At 36.0% G+C, this 19526-nt stretch overlaps 2 protein-coding genes and 1 pseudogene across 2 annotated transcripts; all 3 read left to right on the top strand.

Moving 5' to 3' along the window:
• The first annotated feature begins 208 nt into the window (after window positions 1-208).
• Window positions 209-2540, top strand: LOC143612166 (uncharacterized). Its single transcript, XM_077086213.1, has 7 exons — window positions 209-916; window positions 1054-1207; window positions 1287-1363; window positions 1448-1487; window positions 1790-1844; window positions 1924-1993; window positions 2105-2540. The coding sequence occupies exons 1-7, from the start codon at window positions 398-400 to the stop codon at window positions 2300-2302; spliced, it is 1113 nt and encodes a 370-aa protein (XP_076942328.1). The 5' UTR covers window positions 209-397; the 3' UTR covers window positions 2303-2540.
• A 3884-nt stretch (window positions 2541-6424) lies between these two features.
• On the top strand, window positions 6425-15433 carry LOC143612163 (UBP1-associated protein 2C-like). Its single transcript, XM_077086211.1, has 7 exons — window positions 6425-6573; window positions 6688-6858; window positions 7724-7844; window positions 8270-8413; window positions 9194-9387; window positions 14449-14524; window positions 14955-15433. The coding sequence occupies exons 1-7, from the start codon at window positions 6425-6427 to the stop codon at window positions 15306-15308; spliced, it is 1209 nt and encodes a 402-aa protein (XP_076942326.1). The 3' UTR covers window positions 15309-15433.
• A 1547-nt stretch (window positions 15434-16980) lies between these two features.
• LOC143612170 (putative F-box/FBD/LRR-repeat protein At4g03220) lies at window positions 16981-18140 on the top strand (annotated as a pseudogene).
• The last annotated feature ends 1386 nt before the right edge of the window (window positions 18141-19526 follow it).

The raw sequence follows: 19526 nt of genomic DNA, 5'->3' as shown, positions 1-19526 counted from the left end.
ACGATGAATCATGCAAAAGACAATTTATTTTTATTTATTATAAAGACGGCATAGCGAAAGAATTATTTTTATAACCATTTCATTTGAATTTAAAATGAGTTGGAATCATCGAATTAAAAATGGATGGGTGTTGATTTCTGCTATCAGAATAATATATATATATATATATATATATGAAGTGTCTAATAAGTGACCTTCATTGTCTTCATAATGTAATGCATACTCTTTTTTAGCATTATAAAGACACAATTTTTTTTAATTCTTGTAACTTTTTTCTTCGTATTCTTCGTGTTCTTATCTTGAATCTTGATCGAATTCTTGAAGACTTTATTACAATTCGACGCAAGTTTTGATCGAAAAAACTTTCTTTTTTCGTCTCTTTGTTTCTTGATAGAAGATGGGTTGTAACCAAGAAATGGTTTACAATCTAAATGCTAGAGATTTTGGTGGTGCACAACAACAACCATGGCAAGTTGGAGTTACCATTTTGCCATCCGAAATCATTAACCAGAACTATCAAGACGATCAACCACAACAACAACAGATGATAAGTTACAGACAACAAGCATCACCTTATAGTAAGACAATTATGGAACAGATTGGATCACCATCTTCCGCACTTTTAGCAACCGAACGATATTTAGGGTTCTCTCAAAATGGTGTTCAAAGATTTTTTAATGAAGAAACACATGTTTCTTCTACACCCCAGATGAAATCTAGTTATTTTATGCACCCTAGTATTGAAAATAGGTATTTCAGTTCTTATGATAGATCATACAAGATGAGGTGCGTTAATCAATCTGGAAAAGATCAGATTAGAGAGCTAAAAAGAAAACTACTTGACGAATCTGATGTATCAGCTGACTGGAGACAATCGCCAACTACTATTTGCTATGATGGAAATTTGGATCTTGGTGTAAGTTTTGGTTAGCCAAGATTATTATCTATTATTATAGTTATTATTATGATTCAATTCTTTTAGTTTTTGCCTTATGTACGTTATTTTGTTTTTGGATTTGTTTTATGATAAATTGATGTTTGTGTTTGTTATAGGGGCAATTAGGTCATTCTAAACCGCCTTCGGGTCAGGTTTCATTCAACAATACAAGTCCGGGAAGTGTAGCCCCAAGTAAAACACGAATCAGTTGGACTCAAGATCTCCATGATCGGTTTGTGGAGTGTGTGAATTGCTTAGGTGGTGCTGAAAGTAAGTACTTTTTTGTAAAGTTACATTTGTACCTTTTATGCGTGTTAGAACTTTCGTTAATATTTATTTATTTTACTAGAGGCGACACCAAAGGCGATACTGAAATTGATGGACTCAGAAGGGTTAACAATTTTTCATGTGAAAAGTCATTTACAAGTAATGGATATCATGGAACAAATTTTGTTTCCCTTTTAGTAGGTTTTACATTTTTATTGTGATTGATTTCTGTTTATTTTTCAGAAATACAGAATAGCAAAATACTTACCGGAATCTGCAAAAGGTACGAAGACTTTGTTAAATCATCGTGTTCGTGTAGAATGTGGGAAAATGTGGGTGGGTTGTATCTTAAAACGGGTTCAAGATTCTAGTTGAGCTAACGCGAAACACTTTTTGTTTAAAGAAATATAATTCTTATAAACATTATAGTTTTATATGTTTACAAAAGCTATAATATATTTGCTTTTGTAAAATGATTTGCCAGGTTTTATGCAATAAGGTAATGGTTTTCTTTTCAATCATTTTATTTAGTTTTTCATTATCTAAGGTTCTTTTTTGTGTTCTAATAAGGTTCTTGTTGTGTAGGTAATTCTGAGAAGAGAACTAGTATTGATACCATATCGCAAATTGAAAATATAACGTACGTAGTTTTTTATTTTTTTGTATTTCCGTCTTAATGTGGATTCTTTTGTTTACGTGAAACTTGAATTGTTCATCAGTGGCATGCAATTTAAGGATGCACTGCAAATGCAACTTGCTGTACAAAGGCAACTTCATGAGCAGCTAGAGGTAATTAAATTCTAGTTTATTTATGAATTTTTTATAAAAGTTTGAAGCATAGGCTTTGGTTTTAAAGTTAATAAAAGAATTTGTTAACAAAATTTGCTAATGATATTTCAGATTCAAAGAAACTTACAAATGAGAATAGAAGAACAAGCAAAACAACTAAAGAAGTTGTTTGATCAACATCAACAACCTAAAGCGAACAAGTCCTCTTCGCCCGATGATTACCACTCTACAAATCTTGATGACGATGATGAGATTATGAATTTGGAAGATGATTCTGAAAGCACTATTTTCCCTTCCAAAATAAGCTAGATTTTCATCAAGAAAACTCGAGTTTCGATGAAATATCCATTTGTGTTTTAAGAGTGATAGGAAATGCAATATCTTCACATGATCAAGAAAAAGAAAAAGGTTGTAGATGATCAAGACAAGAGCTTTTTGTGAATGGACTACATAATCTTGAATTCAAACGCGTGTGTTTATACTTGATGACTATACTGTTATCTTGTGTACAAATAATATAGATTTTTTCCTTTTCGAATGGTGTTATTTGCCTCAATATGTACACTTATTTTGTGTACAAATTAGCTCTTACAATCAATAAGAATTACGCATTTCGTTACAAGAAATGAAGAGGGTTGATTTCATATGGTCATTTAACGAAAGAAGTTATGATCATTATATCAAATTCCAAAACGATCATTCAAGCTCCATAACTCAGCTATAACAACTTAACAAGACACACTCGCTAAATGGATATAGACTTAGCCTTCAAGGTTGCTTATAAAACCTATTAATTCCTGGTGATCTATATACTTTCTGCATTAAACATTCATCTTCTTGCACTATTGCCAACATAAATTATTAAACTATTAGTTAAAAATAAAATAAAACTTTCTTGTGATGAATTTGGAATACTTTCTGTACTTTCCAGGTTGGCAGCTTTATACTTTTGTTCAACATTTAAAAGAAAGTTTTGTTCTAAACTAAGACTTGTTCTTGCATTATGAAACAGTGTGTTACAAACAAATATCCCAACAATAATGACAAATAAGGACGCCATTAATTAGAAAAAAAATGACAAATGAGGAAGGATTTTAGGTACTAACAAACAATAATGTGGCTTTCATATAACAAGCACCTAGTAATAATCTTTCATAACCACCAAAAGGACAAAATTATGTTTTGTTTGTAACAAACAATAATCTCGAATTTTCGTGGCCCGCTAAAATAATAAAAATCTCTCTCCTTAATTTATTCTCTTTACAATATAAATCATTAATTATGGAAATTTCTTTTTCATCATATGATATGCATAATATAAGTTTAAGTTGCGAAGCTTGGGCTAAGTTATAGGAATAATCGAAGTTATTGAAGAATGATCGAACTTAATACCTATAAAAATTTCAGACAAGATTGTGAAAATTTACCCTACGAAGCGAAAAAACGAAGGTTACCCGGGACACCCCCATCCCCTCATAAGCTTCGCCAATGCTTAACATGCAATGAGGTTCCCCCAATATGAACAATAACGGAATCAAACTTCTTTATCGGTGGTCAATAATAAGGTCATCTTCTCTACTGGCTAAACTAGAGGGTACTAATTATATTTTTCTAGAAAACTCTTATATTTTATATATAAAAATTCATCCCTTGCGTATAAATGGTTTAGAAACAAATCTTTATGTTTTTGGTGAGTGTAGATCGGTTAAAATATTTGGGATTTGGTTAAAGGGTTGTTAGATTGAATTTCCGGATTGTGAGATTCCATTCAGATCTTATGGATTTGCTTAATAATTCGGCAATTAAATTTCGCTAAGAAAGAAATAGGCTAGTTGGAATCTTCGGAATGACACGGTTTTCTTGAAAAATCATTTAAAGACTCACAAAGTTGTTATTTGATATTTTATTTCTCGATTTTTTGGTATTCAAGTAGGAAAAAATATAAAATCTCTAGGGTAAGGTGGTTGAATAACCCTCTTCTAAACATGTACTTTTTTCATTTCACCCGTCTAGCTTCATGCTAGTTGGTGTTTAATTTAATCCAATACAGCCGTTCTTAGAAAACTTAGTAAAAATTCAAAAAAAAAAAAATCATAATTTTAACTCTGGACAAACTTTTTTCTATATATATACTTTTTATAAGCATGTAGAAATACATTAATGTGGTCTATGTATAACGACAAACAGCTACATCCTTTGTATCCTTGTTATTTAGGAAACTCTATCAACCGGCCTTGTAATACTCGTTTGTAAACTCCGAGAAAGACAGAAAGAAAAACAAAAACAAAATGTTGGAAATTAGTTTAATCTAGAGTATAGTTTGGTTTCAAACCATAAAACCGTATAAAATTGTCATCAGTTTAGTTTTGCGGTCAGTTTTTACTTTTACTTTCGGTCGGTCGGTTTCAATATTTCCAAACTGTACTGAACGGTTTGATCTACGGTTTATTTCGAAAACCGACCGTATAATACTAAATCGGAACGTGAGATTTAACAATATATATTTTAGATTTTTTAATATACTTTATATTACAAATATTTAAGTATATGTATTATATTAGATTTTGTGGGTGCTTCCATTGCCGTGTAGTATCAAGTCTAATAATTTTTTGTTATGTGTTTCCAAAAACCATTCTACATGTAACCTTTGCATATTAATTCCATTTCTACATATTAATTCTAATATTCTAACTACAATAACGTAAATATACAATTTTTTTAATTAACACATTCAGTTTCTTTCATATGCCATTTTATAATTTATGCGGATTTTATAAACTCACAGTCAGCCCAAACCGTGAAACCAAACCGTTAGTAACGGTTTGGTTTCGGTTTACGATGATAAAAACCGTTACTAACAGTTTGGCTTACGTTTGATCCAAAAACTGTCAAAATCGGATCATGAACACCCCAGTTTGGTCTATATTATATCATTGAAAACCTCAAAAAATTTCATGTGAAATATGGTATTAAAATCCCAAAAGGTTCTAGTTTTAAGACTTGGTGTTGTGGGAAGTTTTGATTTATAAATTAATTATCTTTTATATATAATGGATTAATTTACATGGACTAATACATGATTTTCTCCTTCATTGATCAAAAATTTAGATTTTTGTTAAGTCTCACGATCATCCAATAATAAGTAAAGAATCAAGAAAATTCATAGATAGACGTTGATTGTTTTGAAGCGTGGATATATGGACTATGGATAGATAGGTGAAAGAACCAATTGGTGGACGTTGGAAACATGGGTCGGAACCATTACCCGGGGAGGGGGGGGGGTTGCTAACCCCTCGATCAGGAAAATTTATTGAACTTTTATATATAAAATCTGAGTTTCCCTAAAAGTAATTTACAAGTTGTAGCCGGAGAGAATAAAGCCTTATGATAATCCTTGGGTAATGAAGTTCTAGTTCCACCACTGGCTAGAAATAGGGTTTTGAGTATTTGGTACTTCAACGATGCACTCCTAAGTCCTACCGTCCAACCATTGATCATTTTTATCAACAATATGGATCAACCCCTAATATGTGTTGAAAGTTAATCTTAAAACGAGATAAAAAAAATTGGAGTTAACGTGACAAGTTTAGTTTAGTTAATTAGAATTTGGCTAACAATTTGAATGTTTAGATTTATCTAGTTTACTTTTTGAAGTTAAAAGTTTAAGTTTGTATGCTAAGTTTGAGTAGGATTAGTATATTTTAGTATAAATAGATGGGTTAAAGACTTAAAGGTCCATTCTAAGCGTGCGAAGAACACAACTTGTTTAATACAACACATGCTGCTATCTTTCATATTCCCCATATGATTAGTCAAGACTCTTAAGTGTCATGCTAATACTAATAAATACATAAACAAAAATCTTGGCACTCATGTTCACAAATCCAAAGAAAGCAAAACAATAAACACAGAAAATTTTATATTGCTACACATTTAAAAGAATACACCTAAATAAATGATAGTGAGTCATTGTCCTTCATTTTGAATTTTTGATGAGACCGAAGATATCCTCCCACTCTATTAGATCGAACTGCCAACAAATGATGCCTATAACTTTAAGCCATTAAGCCTCTTCTTTCTTTATCACTCTATGAATATAGTGAATACAAACATCCTAGCATTAGCATCGTCCGTGCTTTGTAGAAATCGATGTTTCCAATACGCGAAATGTAAATGACCTGTGTTTCGAATTGGCAATGAAGGTGACATTCATATGAAATTTGGGAACACATGCGCTAAAATTTGAGGCATGAGATACGTTAAGTGGAAAGCACGACATTTTCTTTATTTCAAGTTCTTTTACAACTGATTAAGTGAAAAGCACAACATTTTCTTGAATTCAAGAAAAGTCACAAACCATATCAGTATCACTAGTTTTAAGTCTTTGACCAATAAACTATTCACGACCAGGTCCTGAGCCAACAAACTTGGATGGTCAGAGTCAACTCAAACTCAGACTCGTTTACAAACCAAACCAACTCGACTCATCTTAAGTCTTCAAACGAAGCTAAGCATATAGCCCAGCCCAAACTTGGTAATACTTTAAACCGAGCCAACTCAGTTAGGTTCGGTTTGGCCCAGTATTGTGTTCACTTTGGTTTATAGTTATAACTTTAGATTAACAATTTGACACACGGCCCATCAACTTCCGGGTTGTAACCCGACCCGACAAACACTTATTATTCTGAAAATAGGTTATTTGCAATCGTTAAAATCCACAAAACAAGAAGCATTGAACAAACACTCAAAACCCTTAACAACAACAATGGCCAAATTACCCTTAACAACATATTATCACAAGAACAGCTGCGTTCACTCCTAGACCCGCTTTCCAAAACCCAGCTTGTAGATCTCTTATCAAAGCTGTACGTTTCTTATTTCATTTATCCTTTTCTTCAATTTGTTGTAAATTGTTGCATAATTTTGTTAATTCAAGACATGGGTAATTTAGGGTTTGTTATCACTTGTAGTCTTGTTACCTAAAGACTGGATTTTTATCAGATTTATGTTATAAATTTGCAGGATTTATACTGTTAGTTTCTATTCTGTTACAGAATTTGAAATTCAAGACATAAGAAATTTAGGGTTTGTTGATACACCGGAAAATGTTTAATTTTTATCCAAATTATGTTGTAAAGTTGCAGGCTTTTTAATATTAACATCTAATTTGTGTGTATATTGTTTGATAATCTTTTTCTTCAAATTGTTATAAAATGTTACATAATTTGTGATTCAAGAATTGGGAAATTTAGGGTTTTTCAAGTTACATCTGAAAAGGTTTAATTTTTATCAGATTTATGTTGTAAAGTTGCATGCTTTTTAATATTTACATCTAATTTGTGTACATTTTATTCCATAATCTTTTTCTTCGATTTGTTACATAATTTGTGATTCGAAACATGAGAAATATTGGGTTTGTTGTTGCACCCAAAAAGGTTTAATCTTAATTAAATTTGCTAACTTTTTGGTATTAACATCTAATCTGTTATTCAGTATGGGAAATTTAGGGTGTGTTGATCACTTGTAATCTGAATGCGTAATTTGCTTATTTTTCAAGATACACCCAAAAGGTTTAATTTTTATCAGATTTATGTTGTAAAGTTGCAGGCTTTTTAGTATAAAATTCTAATTTATGTGTATCTTGATTTAAACCAAAAGGGGTTTGTGGTTAATAAGTGTAGTGTGAAATGATGATGAGATGTGTGCTTGTTTGCATGTTTGAAAATGAAGCGGGTGCGAATACCCTTCAATTGCTGAAGAAATTAAAAGTGTTGCGAGTGCTGATCCCGCCAACCGAAAGCTTTTTGTTCGTGGCTTAGCCTGGAATACCACCACTGAAACCTTGTGTGCTGTGAGTGCTTTGTTGATTGCTTGTTGTTTGAGGTGGCAAATTGGTCGGGTCCAGTCATGGGTGTAATATCTTTGTGCTTGTCAAAACGGGTCTGGTCGGATTGTCCAAAATTACCCTTTGTCCATCTTTTAATAATTAATTAGTATGTTAGATATGATTACAAAGAGTACTTTTTGAATAAAATGATTTGGGAGGTTTCAACTCTTTTGACCGTTAGAGATAAAGCATTACCCAAATTGACACGTTTATATGTAAATGGGCGTTGGGGTTGCCACCTCTAGTTGTGATGCTTGTGTTGTATGTGTATGTGTGCATTAAATTGGATTTTAGTATTTTGAAGATGTTAGTTTGTGACATTTCAAGATCTAGCATACACGGTTTATGAAGTACAGTTAATAACGTTATGATTATATATTTATATCTAGGCGTTTGTTGAGCATGGTGAAATCGAGGAGGGTGCTGTCATAATTGATAAAGCAAGTGGAAAATCACGTGGGTATGGTTTTATCACATATAAAGATATTGTTTCGACCCGGAAGGCTCTTGAAGCACCAAGTAAATTGATTGATGTAAGTCTTCATTGTTCTTTTACGTGTTCGTTCTCTACTAGTTCTAGTTTTTTTTTTTTTTTTTTTTTAATGTTGGTGAACTGTTTACTAAGTTATTATTGCAACCTTAAGAACCACAATCAAAGGGTCATTTTGATGAAGTTAAGAGTTGGCTACGTGGTTCACGTTTATCTTTCAAAAGACGTTTTTCTGCTGCAAGTTCTTAAGTGCTTCAAAACAGTCTGAATAAGTTTTTTGTTAATAACTTGTCACTTTGTAACTTGTATCTAATGGAAGTATAATTGCTTATTGTTCTTCTACTATTTCGACACAAACATCTGTTTATTATTTTGAATTATATTTAATGTTATCTTATGTTTTATTAATGATTGTGAGTATAGAACCAATCTACGAAATTTATTGGTAATTTGGTATCAGTTTTTAATTATTGATATTGAAAGTAGAAGTAGGACAACGATTGATGAAATTTCGGTTAAATGACAGTTTTGGACCAATTTACTTACAAATTGATGGATTTCGGTTATGTTTCTTGTCTTAACACGTTAAATGGCCGAATAGATCAAATGGTCAAAATGGGTTGAATGTAATTTGTGATAATGACATAATTTTTGCGATGATATATACGGATATACAAAATTGTTTGTGGGCCATCCACACTTAAAATCACATTTTTTTACTCGAACTCGTTACGCATGTCGACTTTTATGGCTCTTGATAGGCTGGTGGCATATTATTTCCTTTTTCTTTTTTTGCTAAAAGCTCGTTTTTATATATGTTTAGGGTCGAATGGCGGTTTGCACTCTGGCTTGTGAAGGTGTAACTACCACAAGTAGTAGTGATCAAGCACAAAGGAAGCTTTATATTGGCGGGTTGTCCCCTGAAACGACAAGTGAAATGCTTCTTCTGTTTTTCAAAAAACATGGTGATATAGAAGAAGGCTCTGTTGCATATGACAAGGAAACAAATAAATCACGGTAAATACTTTGCATATGTTATCCATTGCTTCTAATAGAGGCAACAATATGAGCGGGTTGAGTAACAAGTCATATCAGGTTTAATCTTATTTTGTTATTTGTGCAAAAGTGATATTTAATATAAATATCAGATTAAAATGTGCTTGTTAACCGATAATATCTTTAGATATTATTGGTTTATTATAATTGTATTATCATGTATCTTGTATTTATGAGATGGGGGAATATTTCGATATCCATTATTCTTGGTAAACCCCTTAATATAGTACAAAGTCAAGAGGTGAAATAGGAAACGTGCCTAACAAACCTAACAAACTCATAAATACAAGATACAAGATAATACAATTATAATAAACCAATAATATCTAAAGATATTATCGGTTAACACTCCCCCACAGTGTGAGCCATAGTTGACCGAAGGCACAGACTGGATCGAAAACGGGTAAATAATTGCTTCGGTAGGCCCTTAGTAAAAATATCCGCATATTGATAGTCAGCGGGAATATGTAACACACGTACGTCTCCGATCCGAACTTTGTCGCGGACAAAATGGATGTCAAGCTCAACATGCTTAGTTCGTTGATGTTGTACCGGGTTTCAGATAGGTATACGGCGGAGATGTTATCACAATATACAATAGTGGCATCGCGTACGGGTGTATGAAGTTCAAGTAGAAGGTTTCGGACCCAACTTGTTTCAGCTACTGTGTTTGCGACTCCCCAATATTCTGCTTCGGCGCTTGACCGAGTGATGGTCGGCTGTCGTTTGGATGACCAAGAAATTAGATTGTTGCCGAGAAAGACACAATATCCGGACGTCGACCAACGAGAGTCGGGATAACCACCCCAATCCGCGTTGGAATAAGCGGTAAGTTTCAAGGACTTGGATGGTGAAATTTGAAGGCCAAGGTGTAACGTACCTTTATCGTAGCGAAGGATACGTTTAAGTAATTGAAGATGCGGCTCCCTTGGATCGTGCATAAAATGGCATATTTGTTGTACCGCGTATGCAAGATCGGGTCTAGTAAAAGTGAGGTATTGCAAAGCTCCCGCAAGACTTCGATACATAGACGGATCAGAGACCGGGGGGCCAACAGTGGCACTTAGCTTGGAACCGATTTCAACAGCGGTGGTTATGGGTTTGCAATATGACATGTCTGCCCTTGATAAAATATCCATAGCATATGTGGTTTGAGACAAAAATAAACCATGGCTCTTCCTTTCAACAGAGATGCCAAGGAAATGGTGAAGCGAGCCCAGGTCGGTCATCTTGAATTCTGAGGATAACAACTTGATAATTCGACTCAAAAGGGCATCGTTGGAGGCGGTTAGTATTATGTCATCTACGTAAAGTAAGATACGCCCTTTGATTCCCATGTTTGTAGATGAATAATGATGTGTCGGGAACACTACTTTTGAAACCGCACTTTGTAAGAAAACCGGCAAAACGATGGTACCATGCTCTCGGAGCTTGCTTCAAGCCGTAGAGTGATTTCTTCAATTTGCAAACATATTTTGGCGTAGTGGCATTTACAAAACCTGGTGGCTGAAACATATAAACAGTTTCCTTTAAATTTTCATGTAGAAATGCGTTTTTGACGTCTAATTGGTGAACCGGCCATGATCGAGAAACGGCTAAACTGAGAACCGTCCGAATTGTTGTGGGTTTGACAACCGGACTAAACGTATCCTCACAATCGATACCTACTGTCTGACTTTTACCTTTCACAACTAGTCGAGCCTTATATCGCTCCAATGTACCATCCGATTTATATTTATGCTTAAACAATCATATGCACCGAATAATCGAAGCATCGGCAGGTCTCGGAACTAATTCCCACGTATTATTTTCCAATAGAGCTTCATATTCGTTAGACATGGCATTTTTCCAATTTGGATCATTTAACGCGGCTAGGTGGGACTTGGGTAACAGAGAGATGTGATTTATATTTAAATTGAGCGGGACACGTGGTTTGGTGGAGCCAGTTTGGGATCGTGTGACCATATGGTGAGGGGGAAGAGGTTGTGGTGGTGGTGAAGGTGAGGATGTGGGTGTGGGAAAGGTATTGGAATCGGATTGTGGTTCTGTTCAATTGTCAGTGGAGTTGGAAGTTGGCTAAAAGGTAGTTGTATGAGCTGGTGTAGTGAATTGGGCCGGTGTAGAAGTGCGAACAGGGGTAGAGAGTTGGGTTGGTGTTGTAGAAGAGTATGTGGGTGAGGTGGGTTGAGAAGATGGCATGTTTGGGTTGTTAAGGTTAGGTTCAGATGGGTTGGTTTGTGGATTCATAGCTGAGCTTTGGGAGAATGATGATGGTTGGGTGAAGAGTGTTGGAGATGGGTCAAGAAATGAATGATTAGGGGTGGGTGTGTTGGGGTTTATAAATGGAAATTTTTGTTCATCAAAAGTGACGTGCCTAGAAAATATTGTTTTGCCCGTTGTGATTTCTAAGCATCTATAGCCACGGTAATTTGATGGTTACCCGAGAAAAATGCATAGGGAGGAACGAGGTTCAAGTTTGTGGGTACGGGTCGCGGTAGTGTTTGGGTAGCATGCGCAACCGAACACACGAAGGTGTTCATAAGATGGTTCACGAAGATATAGAGTAGATGTTGGGGATCGATTTTGGAGAAGTGGGGTGGGAAGAATATTATGTAGATAAGAGGCCGTGTGAAGAGCTTCAACCCAAAACGTGGAAGGGAGGGAAGCATGAGTTAACAATGTAAACATAATCTCGTTTAGACGACGAATCATCCGTTCAGATTTGCCGTTTTGTTGAGATGTATGTGGGCATGAGAAATGGAATTGAATGCCATGTTGGTTGGCAAAGTTTGTAAACGAGTGATTATTGAATTCCCCACCCAAATCACATTGGAAAGATTGTATTTTCATTTTAAATTGGGTTTGAACAAAAGCATGAAAATGGACAAATTTAGTGAATGTTTCAGACTTAAATTTTAAAGGATAAACCCATGTAAATTGAGTGAAATCATCCACCAAAACCATATAATATTTATATCCCGCATGACTTGAAATAGGAGAAGTCCACAAATCACAATGTAAAATAGCAAATGGCACCAAAGTTTTAGAAACTGAATCCGAAAACGGTAATCGTTTATGCTTCGACAATTGACATGAATGACAAACAAAAGGAAATGACTGTTTATTGCAAGAAATAAAATTATTTAAACGTAGAATCTCCATGACGGGTTGACCCGGGTGCCCAAGTCGGTTGTGCCATGAAGGAGACTCTTGAGCGGAAGCAAAACACGCAATAGCGGTGGAACCATTGCTGGTGAACGGGTAGAGGTGACCCAAACTATTGTGACGACTCAGGATCGTCCCATCCTTGAAATCCTTCACAGAAAATCCAAATGGGTCAAATTCAATAGATGTCCAATTGTCAATATTAAATTGTCGGACAGAAATAAGGTTCTTTATAATATTTGGATTAAAAAGAACAGATTTTAATGTATACGGTTTGGATGATGTTTGGATATTGGCGGTGCCCGATCCAATTATTGGAATTTTGTTGCCATTTCCAACAAATATTGACGATATTGGTGAATACGAGGAAAATGTATCGAGTTTACCTGGATCATAGGTCACATGAGACGTGGCTCCGGAGTCCAAATGCCAAGGGTCATCCGGTTGTTCCATAGTCATAGCCTGAAACGCAGGAGCAATCTGGGTTGGCTCCGTTGGGTCATACTCGGCCAGGTTCACTTGAGCTGTAGAGGAACCGGATCTGTTTTGACCACTGTTTCGGTGAGCTTGTCTGGGCTGCCATGGTTGGGCCCATCCTTGAGTTGGAAACGGACAAGGAGGCGGAGCCCAATATGGAGCAGTGGGCCAATACGGATATGGAGGTGGCTGGACAGCAGGGTGGGCCGTAGGTGGCTGAGTTTGTGGTCCAGAACCACGGGTATTGTTGGGCTTACCGGATCTTGGGTGCTCACGCTTACTAGAGTTGTTATTGGGGCGGCGTTGTGAAGGGGTAGGCCCACGGTTATTGGTGTCCCGTGGAACAATGGTCGAGTGGTGGTCAGTGAGTGCAGCTGCTACAACGGGTGTTGGGACTTGTGTCTCGCGAGCATGTTGACGTTACATCTCCAGTTGCAACATGCTACAGGCATTCTCCCATGACGGGAGAGATTGGTTTAGAAACGAGGCCACAGTATCATACTCCGGTGGAAGACCATGAACGAGTTGAAGAACTCGTCGTTGTTCACTAACCGGCGAATCAACATCCGCAAGTTGATCCGCAAGTTCCTTGAGGCGTTGGCAGTAAGCTTCAAGTGAGGGCATAGCTTTGAGAGACAAGTTCGTAAACTCGTGTTCCAAAGCAGCGGCCCGCGACCCCTTGTTGAGGAAAATTCCTTTGACACGATTCCAAGCATCGAGAGTAGTGGACTCGTTGTCAAGGACCCGAACAAGCAGGTCATCAGAGAGGGTCCCGTAAATCCATTGGAGGACCACCGCATCGATCTTCATCCAGGAGGGGTAGTCCGCATGTGTGTTGGCAGGGGCTGGCGTACCGTCGATATGATTCAACACATCGTAACCTCTCTGGCATGGAGCTGGAAAAGTTTTACCCAGGAGGAGTAAGAGACCTTCACTCATCAAGAACGCGAACCTTATTTTGGATGTTAGTGACGGTGTAAACGGGGTGTAAGGCTTGTGATTTTGGGTCTGCCATAACCGGAAAACTGTGATATCCGATGGAAGGATAATGGATGGTGGCAGAATGAAAGTTTCAAACTGCAGAGGATGATACCATGTGAGATGAGGGAATATTTCGATATCCATTATTCTTGGTAAACCCCTTAATATAGTACAAAGTCAAGAGGTGAAATAGGAAACGTGCCTAACAAACCTAACAAACTCATAAATACAAGATACAAGATAATACAATTATAATAAACCAATAATATCTAAAGATATTATCGGTTAACAGTGCTACCTTTTTTTTTAAAAAATTTCTTTTATGAATAATACAAAAAAAATGAATTTTGTTGGTACTTTTTAAAGTGAATTCTTATTTCTTTTTGTATGCTTTGTTAGCGGGTTCGGCTTTGTTACTTACAAAACTATAGAGGCTGCAAAGAAGGCTATTGACGATCCACAAAAGATTTTGGGGGTAAGTAGTTATTCAAAATCTAGCATTATATAGTAGCGGGTGTTTGGATGTGTGTTTTGAAGTTGATTATGTGATATTGAGTTTTATAATCCGTATAATAGTTGTAACAACTAGGGATGAGCATTTGGTACTGACTACCGGTACCGATGGATTTGGTACCCACTTTTTGAGACATTCGGTATCGGTATTTTCAGTACTGGTACCGATACAATCCATACGTGTAGTAAAACGCACCATAATAAATATCATGTGGATGTACTTCTACCCTTTGGAGTTGTAATAATCGGATAATCAATCGTTTCGGTGTTTAACTTATCATATGATTATTTAGCAGATAATCAATTTAACAAAACACATCCAAACACCCCTTATAGAAACCTTGCTGTGGTAGTTGAAATAATAATATGAAATTTAATTTGATGTAATGCAGGGTAGGAGTATTACAGTAAAACTCGCTGACAACTCTAAGAACAAAGGCGTGCATCCACAAGTAGGAATGCAACCACCGGCAGGAATGGTTCCTGTACACATGGCCGGTTATGCAGACTCAGCAAACCCAAACCCGACCCTGAACCTGAACCCTAATGTTGGCTACACTTATCCCGGTGTCATTCCCTACTGTCATCAACCATCACCGCCGCCACCACCACCTGCCGCCCCTCCTCTGCCCTACCTGATCCCACCACCTCAAATGGGATACACTCGGTATACACCACGCAAAGAAACCCCAGGGCCGCCACCACCTATGGGTTTATCTAGTTATCCTTATTATTTTAACAAATAGTGAACCATTGTTCGTCTGTTGACCCGTGCCTTGGGTCAAAGTATTGGAAAAGCCCGTTAGCTTTGTAAAAATTGAGTATTTTATGTTGATGAATTTGGTTTGTTTCGGTTTAGGAAATTATCATTATTTTTATCGGCTTATGCAGACTCTTGCATTTACAACCATGAACTGCAAAATCGATGGATGTTGGTTTTTTGTAGTTAAGTGCGTGTGAAATGATTAAATTAGCCTTACTGGTGATAAATTAAGACAAAAGTAAAAGTAAAAACATTAAAAAATGTGGGACCACCACAAAAAATAATAAATTATATAAACTTTTGGTATATCAGAAAATCTGGTGATCTTAGGGATTCCCTACAAAAATTAATCATCAATTTTAAGAATCCTAGTCGTTCATGATCATCAATAAGTTGTTTAAGTATCATTGGATACTAACTAGAGGTGTATAAAACCGGATTTCTAAGGATATTAGTGTTGATGTTTTATGTCTAGTATTGTTTATACTATGTGCGCATCCGGGCTTCTCCTCGTTATCAGGAAACATATTGTCGAACCACCACATTTTATTTTTTTGGTTTTGATTCTCGAAAGGTGATGGCGAATTTGTGTGTGCATATGTATATATAATAAAGAGAAGAAAGGGGGAGCTGGTGAGCTCAATTATTCAAATTTGACCAATAGGCCGCGTATAGTACTATACGCGGCCTATAGGGTACGATATGACAACCTAGGACTGTCAAAAGCAGTCGTAGGTTGTCAGTCGTACCCTATAGGCCGCATATAACACACTATACACGGCTTACCGGGTACACCATGTAAGACAAACACCCCTTAAAATACGGCGTATAGTACTATACGCGGCCAATTAAAGGGTGCATGGGTGTCTCCAGCGGGACCCATAATTATCCCCGTTTAAAACCGTAAAATAATGACAATAATAATAATAATAATAATTAAATCATCAAATTATTAGTACAAAAGTGATCCAATGTTTCTAAAAACAAAAGTAGTAAGTAAAAAATCTTAAACTTGTTACATAATCCTAAAACCCTAAAATCTTGACCGATTGTCAAATTGCTGAAATTGGAGCTCCGAAGCTTGCGATTCAGGTTTATATCTTTATGTCCGAAAACCATAATCCTAGCTTGTACTGTAAACACAAGAAATATTATAGCTTTATAAATCAATTGCTGAAACTTTGTAATTTTTATTAATCATGAAAGATTGTAACTTTACAGGGTGACCATCAACTAAAAATACTAAAATTATATGGGGTCGGTTTCTGGGTCCTACAAATACTAAAATTATTGGGTCCAGGGTCAGGTTCGACGACTAAGACCCGTTTGACAAGCCGTTCTAAAAACTAAAATGGGTTCGGTCCTTGGTTAGAAAAAAGTTACATTGACCACTTCTGGGTTGGTTGGTTTTGTGACTAACACATCAAATATGTATAAATGCTAGAAATATATGAATGGTTCGATTCACTTAATTTGAGGCTACAAAAAGGCCGATGATCCATTCGGTTTCGGTTAACGGCTCGGTTACTGCTAACCCACTCACAAAATCTAACAGCTTATTTTGATTGCCATTTGATATCTATCTATCTGCTTGTTGTTTTGATTTAGTTTTGTTCTTGATATTATTTATTAGAACTGTTGTAGACAGTAGAAAGGGAGGAGAGACATGGCGGTTAGAAGGTCATGTAACGAGGCGGACAGGCTATCGGACATGCCGGAATCCTTGCAGCTTCGCATTCTTTCTTGTCTTGACGCCAGGCAAGCTGTTCAAACAATGGTGCTATCGAAATCATGGGTCTCTACATGGACTTGTACTCCGGTTCTCAATTTCAGTTCCAGTGGATTTAGGAACGTTGAAGCTTTCGATAAGTTTGTGCTTGATGCTTTATCACGTCGTCAACCAGTGAAGTTGGACAGATTAACCTTCCAACATTATGCAAAATACTGTCCCAAGAGTTTAGAAAAGGCTTTTGATTACGCGTTCTCGCACGGCGTCAAAGAATTGGAAGCATACATCAAGTGCCCGAAATGGCCGATCGAGTTACATACTTCATCGGATTCACTAACAAGCTTGAAGTTAGCGAGCCGACTTGGCGCATCTTGTTCACTTTTGAAACCAAGATCAGGATCTTTTAAGAATCTCACCAATTTGTATCTTGAAAAGGTGCTTATTACGGAACTTGATCCATTCTCAGGGTTTCCGGAGCTAGACAAGTTAAGATTAGATTGTTGTTGCCTTAGAACAGAGGGAATGCTTTAAATGTACACGCTCCAAAACTTTCAGAATTTACCTTCTCACACACGATTAGGCATGTCAAACACTGCGAATTCACAACTTCAAAGCTTAGATATTTCGAGTGGAGAGGGAGTAATTTCCCGCAGTTGATAACACATCACGACGGTCTTCCTATTCTTGACACAGCAGTCATTGGCTTCAATGGTCGATGCCGCCCAGAGCAAGAAAGGATGATGTTTGATGATCTGCTGATGTTGTTTAATACTTTACGCAATGCCAGATCGCTCACGCTAGTCTCGCCAGTTGTTCATCTACTCACATTGTTTCCGCTGAATGGATGTTCATCTTTTCAGAAGTTGAAGTGTTTGAAGCTGGATATTAGATCTTTTTGTAGTGAAGACTTGTTTGAAGGCCCGTGCAAGTCGTTGATGGAATTGTTAGAGCTTGTTTCGGGTTTGAAAGCTTACTTGCTACCTAAGTCACATGATGTCAAGTGTAGCGTCATGGTAACCGATAGTCTTCGTCCTCAAGCTATGGCAGTTCTCGGTAGTGCATTTGTCGTGAACTAGAGATATTTTCTCGTTAGGGATACACTTAAATCAGACTATAAACCTGATACACTTATATTTATGGTTTTGGAACTTAATATGTTTTGATATATACTATTGAGAGGTAATATTTTGTGAACATATATGTGTTTATTTACATTGCTTTTGAACTACTAATTTGCATATTAAAAATTAATGTTTGGACTTGAAGATTCAAGTGGAGGGATTTGGACCAAGCTATTTTTTTGTCAAATCTTGTTAATGTTTGTAAAACAGTATACATTAATGCTACCTTGATATGCTCTATGACCAAATGCAAGAGGTGATTACATATATAAGTCACTTTGATAAAGGATTCAATATTTGAATTTTGTTCATGTTTTCAAAGTATATACCCGTCGCAAAGCGTAGGCTCGCCGGCTAGTATGAAAAAATGTAGTACGTTTGTTTAAAATTAGGGAAAATTCCGAAAATAATCGTTTATGAAAACAAATTTCAAGTTTTAGGTGTCATTTGCAAGAAATTCCAGAAACAAGTATTATAAACTAGTCATGACGTGTATATTATGATAACACACGAGTAGTTTATAGAACCAATTAAAACTTGACACGTGCCCTTAAACTAACCGTAACAAGCATGTTCACTAATCATTTACTCGTCACGACTAAATAAGTTTCATGCCTCGTAGTCAACGCTCACGAATAATTCATAAGTCATTTAGTCGCGACGACTAGTTTACCCGATTTACATTCTCTATACGAGTAGTTTATTAGTATTTAACTCGTCACGACTAGTTTAACCTTACAATCTACCCGTCGCGACTAAAGGACTTAATAAATTACTCGTGGACGTTGATTACGAGGCATGAAACTTATTTAGTTGTGACGAGTAAATGATTAGTGAACCTGCTCGTTACGGTTAGTTTAAGGGCGCGTGTCAAGTTTTAATTGGTTTCTATAAAATACTCGTGTGTTATCGTAATATACTCGGCATGACTAGTTTATAATACATATTCTTAGAATTTCTTGCAAATGACATCTAAAACTTGAAATTTGTTTTCATAAAGGTTTATTTTCGGAATTTTCCCTTAAAGTTACGTGTTACCTGTTTTGTACTTGCACATGTAGGTGCTATTAACTATCTTTTAAAAGCGAGCCGGCCAATTTTTTTTCTGTATCTTCAAATGTTATTTCTAAAAAATGAATTATTATTTTAAGTTGAAATTTAAGATGTTATGAACAGTTTTCAAAATATATGGAAACGAGTAGGAAACAATTGTAATATGTACATGCAATATCTTTTTTTTATTTAAAATAACTTTCTACTTTGTTGAATGATATTGCATTTTATTGCGTTTTTGTTATGATAATAATATTGTATTTTATTTATCTGACACTAATTAACTGGACCCGATCCA

The sequence above is a fragment of the Bidens hawaiensis genome, unplaced genomic scaffold, assembly GCF_021521415.1.
Source record: "Bidens hawaiensis isolate Kalapana, Puna unplaced genomic scaffold, B.hawaiensis_p1.1 tig00033826_1, whole genome shotgun sequence".
NCBI classification, from domain to species: Eukaryota; Viridiplantae; Streptophyta; class Magnoliopsida; order Asterales; family Asteraceae; genus Bidens; species Bidens hawaiensis.
This window is presented reverse-complemented; position numbering and strand designations above follow the sequence as displayed.